We start from the raw sequence: 12005 nt of genomic DNA, 5'->3' as shown, positions 1-12005 counted from the left end.
ATTTATTTATTGGTTCTTTTTAGTTATACATGATAGCAGAATCCATTTTGACATAATTATATAAGCATGGAATATATCTTATTCTAGTTAGGATCTCATTCTTACTGATGTACATGATGGTGATATTCACTGTGTTATTTTCATATATGTACATGGGAAAATTATGTCAGATTCATTCCTTTCCTTTTTCTATCCCTCCTCCCTTCCCTCCATTCTTCATTGTCTAATCTACTGAAATTCTTTTCTTCCCCTCACTTCCCCCCATTATTGTGGGTTAGCTTCCACATACCAGAGAAAACATTAAACCTTTAGCTTTGTGGAACTGGCTAATTGAATTTAGCATGAGAGTCTCCAGATCCATCCAGTTTTGGGCAAATGTCATAAAGTAATTCTTCTTTATGGCCGAGTAATATTCCATTGTGTATATATACTACATCTTCTTTATTCATTCATCTGTTATAGGGCAACAAGGCTGGCTCTGTAGCTTAGCTATTGTGAATTGAGCTGCTATAAATAGTGATGTGGCTGTATCAGTGTAGTATGCTGATTTTAAATTCTTTGAATGTGTAATGAGGAATGGGTCAAATGGTGGTTTCATTCCAAGTTTTCTGAGGAATCTCCATATTGCCTTCCAGAGTGGTTGCACAAATTTTCAGTCTTACCAGCAATGTTCATCCATATCCTCAGCAACATTTATTTTTACTTGTATTCTTGATAGTTGCCATTCTGACTGGAATGAGATGAAATCTCAGTGTAGTTTTAATTTGCATTTCTCTAATTACTAGTGATGTTGCACATTTTTCATATATTTGTTGACCATTCATATTTCTTCTGTAAAGTGTCTGTTTGGTTCCTTTGCCTATTTACTGATTGGGTTTTTTTTATGTTAAGTTTTTTGAGTTGTTTATATATCCAGGAAATTAATGTTCTAACTGAGGTACAGGGGCAAAGAGTTTCTCCCATTCTGTAGGCTCTCATTTGTTTCCTTTGTTATAAAGAAGCTTTTTTGTTTGATGCCATCCCATTTAGATTATTGGTTTTACTTCTGTGCTTTACGAGTCTTGTTAAAGAAGTCAGTTCCTGAGTTGATAAGTTGGAGTGTTGGGCCTATATTTTTTCTATTATGTGCAGGGTCTCTGGTCTAGGTTCTTGATCCACTTTGAGGTGAGTTTTGTACAGGGTGAGAGATAGGGGTTAAATTTTATTCTACTATGTATGAATTTCCAGTTTTCCCAGCACCATTTGTTGAATAGGCTATTGTTTCTCCAATGTATGTTTTTGGTGCCTTTGTCTGGTATGAGGTAATTGAATTTTGGGGGATTTGTTTCTGCATCTTCTATTCTGTTCCATTATGGTCTTCATGTCTGTTTTGGTACGAATACCATATTGTTTTTGTTACTATATCTCTATAGAATAATTTTAGGTCGGGTATTATGATGCCTCCTAATTTGCTTTTCTTGCTAAGAGTTGCTTTGGCTATTCTGGGCTTCTTATTTTTCCAAAAGAATTTCATGACTGCTTTTTCTATTTCCATGAAGAATGTCATTGAAATTTTGATGGGAATTGAATCTGTATAGTTCTTTCAGTAGTATGGCCATTTTGACAATATTCTGCCTATCCAAGAACATGGGAAGTCCTTCCACATTCTAAGGTCTTCTTAAATTTCTTTCTTTAGAGACTTTAGAGTTATGTTATAAATTTTTCAAAGGATGGTCCACATAACCTCTAAACTTTCAAATGCTGGACAATTTTATGTCATTGTATATTACTATGTGCTACATTCCCATCTTTCTGTTATGGGCATGAAGGGAAGTGTAATAGCCTTATCTATTTCAAACATTGAGATAAAGCTTTCTGCAATATTTCTAGAACTTTAAATTATCTATTACCTACTGGCTTTTCCTACATTAGGCTAATATTAAAACATAAAATAATGGGTTTTATTCTTTAGTCCCAAACCAAAATTTTAGAAATTTTGTGTTTAGAATATGAGCCAATCTTCAGAAAAATTAAACCTTGATAACTTGGAAGTTCCTTTTCCTATGTTCTCTGTGACGTACGTTGAAGGATTTGGCTCTCTTTTGTCTGTTTTGTTTTTACTAGTGTTTACTAGTTAAACACTCCTTTGGCTCCCCATATTTATTCTGTTGTGTATCTCCCCACTCCTACCCTCAGCTTCTGCAGCTACTCTGATCAACATCCGCAATGCCAGGAAACATTTTGAAAAGCTGGAAAGAGTGGACGGACCAAAGCAGTGTCTTCTCATGCGCTAAACATTGCTGAATACTATTTCACACAAAAATTAAAACACTGTTTATTAATTAATCTTAGTGTTGTATTAATATGTGTAGGCCCCGAAATGTTGTAATGTGTACCACTTCTGTATTCCTTCTCTATTCCCCAGTCTTAATGTTTAACCTTGAATGCTATTTACTCAAATAGCCAGTGAGGAGTTAGGTGAACTGTCTATGAAGTTGATGTGACATAAAAGTAGTATATATGTAAGTGTTCTGATAACCTGGTTCTAATAGTGTTTAAGTGTCATATAACCTGGTTCCAATAGTTGTGTATGCCAAAGCCTTTCCCAGCATCCTCTTGTATTCCGTATTAGATAGTAACCTATAAGTTTGAAATATTACTGTTTTCCTCAGCATGCATTAAAATATTCCTTAACTTCAACTGTAAATAAACTTTTGCTGTTAGGGATTTCAGTGTCTGTTTTTTTTCCCCTTGTTTCTTTACCTCTATCCTAAGAGCAAAGGAATTTCATACTTATCCTAGTGAAGGTGACAATGATGGATGGAAGAATGGAGCCAAATTTTAGCCTTAAAGCTAGACAGAAGAGTTTAGATATACAATATCTAAATGCATTCGGAACTAGGAAACCATTGTGGACAATTGAGCAGGAGAATTATGTGAAAGCAATTTTGAAAGAAAATTTGTCAAGATTATGTGGACTAACAACAGTTGGGGAAGCTGTTAGTAATCTGAGTCCATAGTATCTGGATTAAAAGTCTGTTGCGGAATACAACTCAAGAAGGAATAAGTAATAAGTGGAGGGGAAATAGATGAGGATTTAGGAGATGAAATCTTTCTTCAAGGTCCAGCAGTGGTTAATTTTATATATTCCATAGCCCCTCTTGGGATTTAACTTCATTATTCTATAGTCAAACTTTATAAAACCTTTTATAAGCTGGGAGTTTGTTATGGTTTGGATGTGAGGTGTCCCCCAAAAGCTCATGTGTGAGACAATGCAAGATTCAGAGAAGAAATGATTGGGTTATGAGAGCCTTAACCCAATCAGTGAATTAATCACCTGATGGGATTGAGTGGTAACTGAAGGCTGGGGTATGGCTGGAGGAGGTTGGGCATTAGGGGCATGGCTTTGGTGTATATATTTTGTATCTGTAGAGTGGAGTCTCTCTTTCTCTCTGCTTTTTGATCATCATGTGAGCTGCTTCTCTCCACTATACTCTTCCACCCTGATGTCCTGCCTCACCTTGAGCCCCAAGGAATGGAGCCTGCTCTCTATGGACTGAAACCTATGAAACTGTTAGCTCCCAAATGAACTTATCCTGCTTTGTAATTGTGCTGGTTGGGTCTTTTAGTCAGAGTGGCAAAAAAGCTGACTAATACAGAAATTGGTACCAAGAAGTGGTGTTGTTGCTGTGACTAACCTGACTGTGGTTCAAAGATTTTTGAGCTTTTGGAATTGTTGAGAGAAATTTTGAGATTTTTAGCAGTGCTAGCTGAAAATGCTTTAGGTTGTCATAAGCAGAGCTTAATGGCAAATTCTGGTGGGAGCTCAGAAAATCAAAATGCCAGTAGGACTGTGGACAGTGAAAACAGTGCTAAAGAGGATCTATAGGAAAAGTTAATTGGACTAGAGGCCATTCATGTTATGTTCTGGCTGAGAAGTTGTCTGTATTTTGCCTGTGTCCTGAGACTTTTTTTTTTTTTTTTGAGGCTGACTTAAAAGTGATGGATTTCTTAATCTGGCAGAAGAAATTTCTAGATAGCTTAGCATTCGGGCCATGGCATGGATATTGCTGACACCTTTTAGTCAAATTAATTGTGATATTCAGGAGAAGAAAGCGGAGCAGAAATATTTTAAAACTTGGACTGGAAAGGCAGGAGTAAAACTGTGGCTAAGGAATTTGCAGTTGTTAAAGACATTACTACCTCTAAAGAAATGCTAAAGACTTTTTCCAGAGACTAGGAGAAAGATGGCTTGAGGGCACCTCAGGAACTGGCAAGATCACACCCACCTCAGGCTCAAGGGAGTAAAAGTGAAAATTCTCATGAGCCCAAAGGAGTAACCTTCTTGAGCAAGGGGACCTAGGAAGTTTCTTCAACATTCTCAACTACTCAGGCCCTCAGAGGCTTCTGGCCCAGGGTCCCAGAAGGCTTGGCTGTGGCTTGAGATGGCAGCAGACTTTGGCATCAAAAATACATGGTGCTGGTTCTGCAGGAATGCAGGAAGCTGGAGTTAGGGGTTCATGGAGGCTTCCACCAAGATTTCAAAGAGGGCCTGGGAGGCCAGGCAAAGTATAGGAGGGTCAGAGTTCGCGCAGGCAACCCCTGAGAGGGTGATACATGGAGATGTGAGGAGAAAACCAAAACTGCAGTGGAGACCCCGAAGTTTAAGAAATGCCAGTGCTATGGAATTTCCTCTAAGGAAGGCTGCAGGAATTGAGTGAAGTTAAGCCAATAGAAAGGCTACTTGGGCTGCAACTAATAAGGCCACAGGGGCAGAGATACCCAAGTGCTTTAGAGAGGACATTAAGATGTACTCTAGATGCCAGACACAGAACACTAGAATTTATTTGCCCAGCTGAATTTCAGTCTCACTTTGGTCTTATCCCTTCTTTCTAATGCCCCTATTTTGCTGAATGGAAATGTTTACTCTGTATCATTATATATTGGATATTTGTAAATTGCTTTGAATTTTACAGGAGCTTACAATGTGAGATTGCCTTGAGCCTCAGAGAAGACTTTGGACTTGAACTTTGAGCAATCTCGGAACTGTTGACTATGGGGGCTCTTGGGAATGGATTAAATATATTTTACATTGTCAGGTAAGTGTAAACTTTTGGGGGCCAGAGATAGAATGTTATAGTTTGGATATGAGGTATCACCCAAAAGCTTATATGTGAGACCTTGCAAGAAGATTCAGAGAATAAATGACAGGGCCACAAAAGACTTAATCCAATCAGTGAATTGATCACCTGATGGGATTAATTGGGTGGGAATTGGAAGCTAGGGTATGGCTGGAGGAGGTGGGGCATTAGGGGCGTGGCTCTGGGGTATATATTTGTATCTGGTGAGTGGAGTCTCTGCTTTCTGAAAATCATGTGAGCTGCTTCCTACTGCCACAGTCTTCCACCATGAGGTCTGCCTCACCTTGAGCCCTGAGGAATAGAGCCTGCTGTCTATGGCCTGAGACCTCTGAAACTGTGAGCCCCACCCAAATAAAATTTTCCTCCTTATAATTTTACTGATTGGATCTTTTAGTTACAATAGTGAAAAGCTAATACAGAGTTTCATTTAACTTTAGTCCCTAAAGAAAAAATGAAGTACTGTGGACTGCAAGAAATGGAGTGTGAGAACACTGACTACATTTACTTAAAGCCCTAACCAATTCAGTTTCCATTAATGAGATAACAAAACTATCTCTCTCTCTCTCTCTCTCTCTCTCTCTCTCTCTCTCACACACACACACACACACACACACACACACACACACACGTACACACATACACAGGGAATCTATAGCACAGTAGACTCATTTCTCCTGTTATGTCATAAGAAAACTTCTTCATGACTACCAATCTCTCACCTTTCCCTGTCTTAGTTTATTATTTCCAATAGAAGGATAATTAGAGTTTTCACTGAGCAGCAAGGAACATGTTTTTCAGGTAGCCTACATTATATAGTCTAAGAATCTCAAGTCTTAAAAGAACTCATGGGACTAATTTTATCAATAGCTATGTTCATAAATTCTGCAGGAGAGTTTTAAGTAGATTTTCTAGATTCTTTAACCTCTTAGCATTTAGGAATATGAAAACAGCAAATGAATAGTGCTCTGTTCTGTGACTAATATGATTCATGATTTGGCATGTTCATATTATCTTTAGTATCCAGGGTGAGATTTAGAAGGAGCCACTTACGTCTTTTTTTTTTAAAGTTAGATGAATAGAAAAATCATAAACATATCATTTCCATATTTACCACTCCTTGCTCAGATTCTACTTATAACTTCGACTGGCGGATGTATTGCTAGGATGAAAGGCTAGAAAATAAGATCATGGTTTGACTTAATACTCATTTTTGTGATTGCCAGCTGACTTTCTTTGTCATTGAAGACAAAACATTTCAAGATATAAATTTGTTCAACGCCACATAGAGACTGAAGTAAATGTAGGTAGGTAGTAAAGGCATGTGCACAGAAACATGGAGCCAAGAAACCAAAATTATGATTAGTGACACAATGAAGTGATTCTTTTTAATAGACCATGTTAGCCACATGAGTAGTACAGGGCAGTGGTTCTCAAAACTGTAATGAGAATCACTTGGAGACAGCTTTATTTAAACAGGTGCCATACCCTTACCCTAAGAGGCTTAGATCTTAGTAGTTCTGAGGCAGGCATTTCTATTAGGTCAGGTTCCTAAGTGATGCTGATGCTGATCCTGCTGATCCTACTTCGGAAATCACTGTTTATGGGGAAAAGAAAATGTAGATGTGGGAGCAGGTGTGAGAAAACATGTTCACCAGATAAGTTGAAGGTATATAATTTTATCAAGAAAATTTTGTTTTATATTATTGGTTCTCAAAATGATCTAAAAATTTGAGATTGAGGAACATTGTTTTAAACAAAAGCAATAACTTGAAAGTTTGATTTCACAAGTGTATGTTGCAAATGAAGATTGTTGCTAGTATAAGGAGGATATGGATACTGATTTGTATAGCGACTTAGCTTTTTCCAATGTCACCCAGCTTTATCTGATGACTCAGTACAGTAACAAGAAAGTTGGGCAGGTTGCCAAATGAAAATAGTGTTTCCTTTAGTAGAGTTCTTACTCAGTCTCAGGTTATAAGTACATTATGAGGATTATATCATTTAATCAACACAAGAACCCCATTTTGCAAATGAGCAGACTGGGCTCCAGAAAGGATAAGAAATTTCCCTATAGTTATGCAATACTGGTGAAGCTGGGATTTGAACTCAGGTAATCTAACTCTAGAGCTTGTGCACTTAACCTGAAGTTATATGTTCTTCCTGAACTTCATAGCCTACTTAGGATGCAGTGGAGAGTATGAGGTGCACTCAGGTGTGGTAGTTGACTGTGAGACTATCTCAGTGTTAACTACTATATGAATAGTGAAGCAAACTTGCAAATAAATTTTAACTCCTGTATTCACTGGGGGTCTGCCACATGCATTAGGAACTTTGCTATAATAGGCATTGCAAAGCAAAGTCATCAGGAAAAACAAAATAAAACAAACAAAAATCTTAGCTTGAAGAATTTAGGTCAAATTTAATCAGTTTTTCAGTATTCACAGATTTTCCACCTGAATTGGGCTACTGTGAGGAATTATAGATGCTATTTCTCTAGAGCCCTTTAAAAAGAGCAGGGAGAAAGTGTTACTTTTTCAGGTATCCTATTACAATGCATTACAAAGTCAAGTTTATGATTTTCCACTTAGATTCCTAACCTTCCTTAAAAAGCAGGAAGGTAATCAGGACCTCCCAGTCTTTAGGCCTCACTAATGAAATTGTTTGCCTCATTAATGTAGTAAAAAAATATTTTTGCCACTCCTGTTGTGTTTCTGATACTATTTTCAGAGTCCAGGATATAGGAGTGAATGAAACAGCTCATGGAGCCTGTATTCTAGTAAGAGGAGACAGACAAAAGCCAAGTAAGTAAACATACTATACATTAGAAGAGGTAAGTAATATAAAGAAAATTAAAACAGCAATAGAAGAAGGTGTTGGGGTAGGCTAGCCACCCATATATATCCACATTCTGATCCCTGGAACCTATGAACATGTTATGTTGTGAAGCAAGGAGAAATTATGGTTGCAAATGGAATTAAGGCTACTAATAAGCTGTTCCTAAAGTAAGAAAATAATCCTGGATTATCCAAGTAGCCCAGCATAAAACAAGGGCCCTTTAAATATAGACAGGGAACTAGAGAGTCAATGTCAAAGTAACTCTGTGAGAAAAGTTCAACTCCTTGTTCATGGCTTTGAAGACAGAGGCAGAAAGCCATTAAGATTGTTTTAAACCATTAAATTTCTGGTAATTTATTAGAGCATCAATAGGAAACTGTACTAGGATTCTGCAGAGAAAGAAAGTCAATAGGATATGTATGTGTAAAGATTTATTATAAGGACTTGGCTCACATGATTGGAGGCTAAGAATTCCCAAGGTCTGCAGTTGAGAAGCTGGGAACCCACAGGTCTTTAGACTCATAACTCCAATATGAGTCTAAAGACCTGAGAAGCAGGAAAACTGATGGTATAAGTTCCAGTCCAAACGTTGGTAGCTTCAAGACCCAAGAAGAGCCAGTAATTTTTTTTTCACATCCGAAGGCAGGGAAATGCTGGTGTTTCAGCTTACAGCAGTCAGGCAGGAGGAGTTCCCTCTTATGAACAAGGTCACCCTTTCTGTTCTATGCGTGTCTTCAGCTGTTTGGATGAGGCCCACCCACATTAGGGAAGGCAATCTGCTTTTCTCAGTCTACCAATTAAAACATTATTCTCATCCATAAACACCCTCACAGACACACCTAAAATGATGTTTGAACAAATATCTGAGCACCTTATGACCCAACCACATTGAAACATAAAATTAATCATCACAGAAACTTTTATTAAGGAGATCAGAGGTAGCTTCCATGATAGGATCAAATTTGAACAAATACTGGAATAAATGAGAGAAGGAGCCATGTATATATCCAGGGAAAATTTTCTAGGTAGAAGAGAGAGCAACTACAAGGCTATAATTTGGGAGAGTTTTGAAATATTAGAGGAGCAACAGCAAAGTCAGCATAACTAGACTGTAACCAAAAGTAGTGAGAGAAATAAGAGGTAAGGTGGAGTGATGAGGTAAAGAAGTAGTGGAAGGGAAAGACTGGGGCCCTTTAGCCAATTGTAAAGATGTTGATGTAGTTTCCAGTAAGATGGGAAAACCACTACAGAGTTTTAAGCAGTGGAATGATGTGATCAGACTTACTTTTTGAAAAAGATCAAAGCCAAAGAATAGAATATTTGTAGATAAGAGTAAATGTTGGGTGACCAGTGAGGAGGTTATTATGGTAATAAGTGAGAAATGATGGTGGTTTGGAAGCAGTGGAGATTATGAGAAAGGGTAGGTTTCTGGCTAAGTTTCTAAGAGCCATCATATTTTCTTTTTGAAGAGTATAAGGAATCAGATAACACCAAGGTTTTGGGCTTAAGCAACTGGGTTAATAGAGGTGCCAGAGACTTGAGAATGCTGAGGGAGAACGTAGCTTGAGAAAGAGTTGGGAGTTTTGGTATCTCGCAGTAAGCTTGAGATGCCTATGAATACAATTGTGTCTGCATACTCAGTATTAATCTTGAATTCAGGAAGGATTGATTGAGCCTAGATATTCAAGTTTAGTTTAAAATTGGATGAGAACAACTTAAGAGTGAGTACAGGTAGACAAAATAATTAGGCTGTTATTTTAAAAAGTATTTGAAAGCCAGCTATTGCAGGGAGGAAATGATTTGCCAAAGTATTATAATAAATGGCTGTAGTTGGGGAATTTTAGATCCCTGTAAGGAAAAATGTATTCTCATTTCTGTAAAAGTGTGAAGGGCAGTGTTTCCTTAAGTCTACTTTCAGCCCCATATATGTCTGTAATGCTGAATGCCTACAACAATAATCACAGCTAATATTTACAGATCTGTTAATATGTATCAGGCACAGGACCTAAATATTACTTACATATACTAATTTACTTAAATGTCATAGCAGCCCTATGAAGTAGGTAATGTTATCACCATTTTGCATGAAAAAAATGGAATAATTTGCACAATAATCAAACTTCCCTACAAACATTGTAAATGTATTTTATAATTTTCAAATATATATTTTTTGTTCTCAACAGTCTTGTGAGATGGATAGGGAAGGTAGTAGTACAATTTTATAGATAAGATCAATGAGTGACAATGAGGTTGTGATATATCCAAAGTCACAAAGCTAGTGAAGAGTGTAGCTGGAACTCACACCCAATTCTACTGATTTCAAGCCAACTTTGTTTAATTTGCACTGTCCAATAGAATTTCCTGTGATGATAGAAATGTTCTATATCTGTTCTCTTCAATATGGTAGTCACTCAACACGTGGCTATGGAACACTTGAAATGTGGCTAGTGAAACCAAGCAACTAATTGTTTGTCATTAAATTTGAATGTATATATAGCCATTGTGACAAGTAAATAATATATTGGACCGTACAGCTTAAAAATATGTATAAATCATTAACAGAGTAAGATTATAGGAAATATTACTAGGGTATCCCTTTATCATTACATCAAAGATGGACCCTGATGACTTTTTCCATCTGTATCAAAGATGGTTAATCTTATATTATTTCAAAATATAGAAAAAGATGGTATACTCTCCAGTTTGATGAGATAAAATAAAGTCTTTATCCTGAAACCCCAAAATAACTTCATAACAAATTAAAATTTTCAGGCTGATCATAATTTATGAATATTTGGCAAACCACATATTAAAAGGATTCAACACAATCATCAAATAAAATTATCAGCTTGAAATTGTTACAACAGAATGGTTATTTGAATACACAAAATAATCTTTGGTATATAGAAAAAAAATTGAAAACTAAAAGTACAATATACGATACACACAGAATTTATGTAAACTACCAATGTTTACTCTAGCCCTATTAAGCATTTGCATGGCCTCCTCCCCTCAAGTTTAGAATGGTTCTAACAACTTTCTTTTAACAAATACAATTTGGCAAAAATGACAGGATGTTACTTCTGAGATTAAGATACAAAAACTGACTTCTGCCTTGTTCTCTTTCTCACATGTTTATACTGAAGAACTGAGGGTGACTTCTGGTCAACAGCTAGGAAGAAATTGAGACCTCACAAAATTGTCGAGTCCTTCCAACAACCACATGAGTGAGCTTGGAAGCAGATCCTTTCTTAGCATAGCTTTCAAATGAAACTACAGCCCCAGCCAACATCATGATTTCCAGCTTATAAGACACCTGAAGGCAGAGACATTCAGCTGAGCCATAATTAGTTTCTTTATCTACAGAAACTGTGAGATAATAAATACTTATTGTTTTAAGCCCTTAAGTTTTAGTGTAACTTTTATTCAGCAATAAATAATGAAAACTTATTTATTTATTTATTTATTTATTTATTTATTAAATGCACGGCAACAGTGGAATGCATTATAATCCTTATTACACATATAGACCACAATTTTTCATATCTCTGTATATAAAATATGTTCATGCCAATTTATGCCATTATATGTGTACTCTTTTTTGCATTACAATTTTTAATACACATATATACCACAATTTTTCATATCTCTGTTTGTATATAAGGTATGTTGGCCCCAAATTCAAATATTTGTACATGTATTTTGTAATTTTGTATAATGATGACTATCACAATCCTACCATCCATGCTAATCCCCTTCTCCCTCCCTTTCCCTCCCACTCCTCTTCCCTATCTAGAATTAATCTAATCGTCCCATGCTCTCCCTCCCTACTCCACTATGAGTCACCCCCTTATATCAGAGAAAACATTCAGCATTTGTTTATTTGGGATTGGCTAACTTCACTTAGCATTATCTTCTCCAATGCCATCCATATACCTGCAAATGCCATGATTTTGTTCTTTTTTATTGCTGAGTAATATTCCAATGTGTATAAATGCCACATTTTTTTTAACCATTCATCCATTGAAGGACATCTAGGTTGACTCCACA

General features: G+C 36.6%; 1 protein-coding gene across 4 annotated transcripts in view; it reads left to right on the top strand.

Annotated features, from left to right (window-relative positions):
* The window catches only part of Rragb (Ras related GTP binding B), a 41193-nt gene extending 29818 nt beyond the window's left edge, over positions 1-11375 (top strand). For 2 of the 4 annotated variants that reach the window (XM_026413605.2, XM_026413607.1), the window contains one exon: positions 2176-2641. In XM_026413605.2, the coding sequence (XP_026269390.1) occupies positions 2176-2273 (98 nt within the window). In that variant the 3' untranslated portion in view covers positions 2274-2641. Of the gene's footprint in view, positions 1-2175; positions 2642-4955; positions 5079-7847 lie in introns of those variants that run through there. The other 2 variants (XR_013342579.1, XR_013342578.1) reach the window with 2 other exon arrangements.
* The last annotated feature ends 630 nt before the right edge of the window (positions 11376-12005 follow it).

The sequence above is a fragment of the Urocitellus parryii genome, chromosome X, assembly GCF_045843805.1.
Source record: "Urocitellus parryii isolate mUroPar1 chromosome X, mUroPar1.hap1, whole genome shotgun sequence".
In the NCBI taxonomy this organism is placed as follows: Eukaryota; Metazoa; Chordata; class Mammalia; order Rodentia; family Sciuridae; genus Urocitellus; species Urocitellus parryii.
The sequence above is the reverse complement of the archived record's forward strand: the minus strand, read 5'-3'. Positions and strand labels throughout refer to the sequence as shown.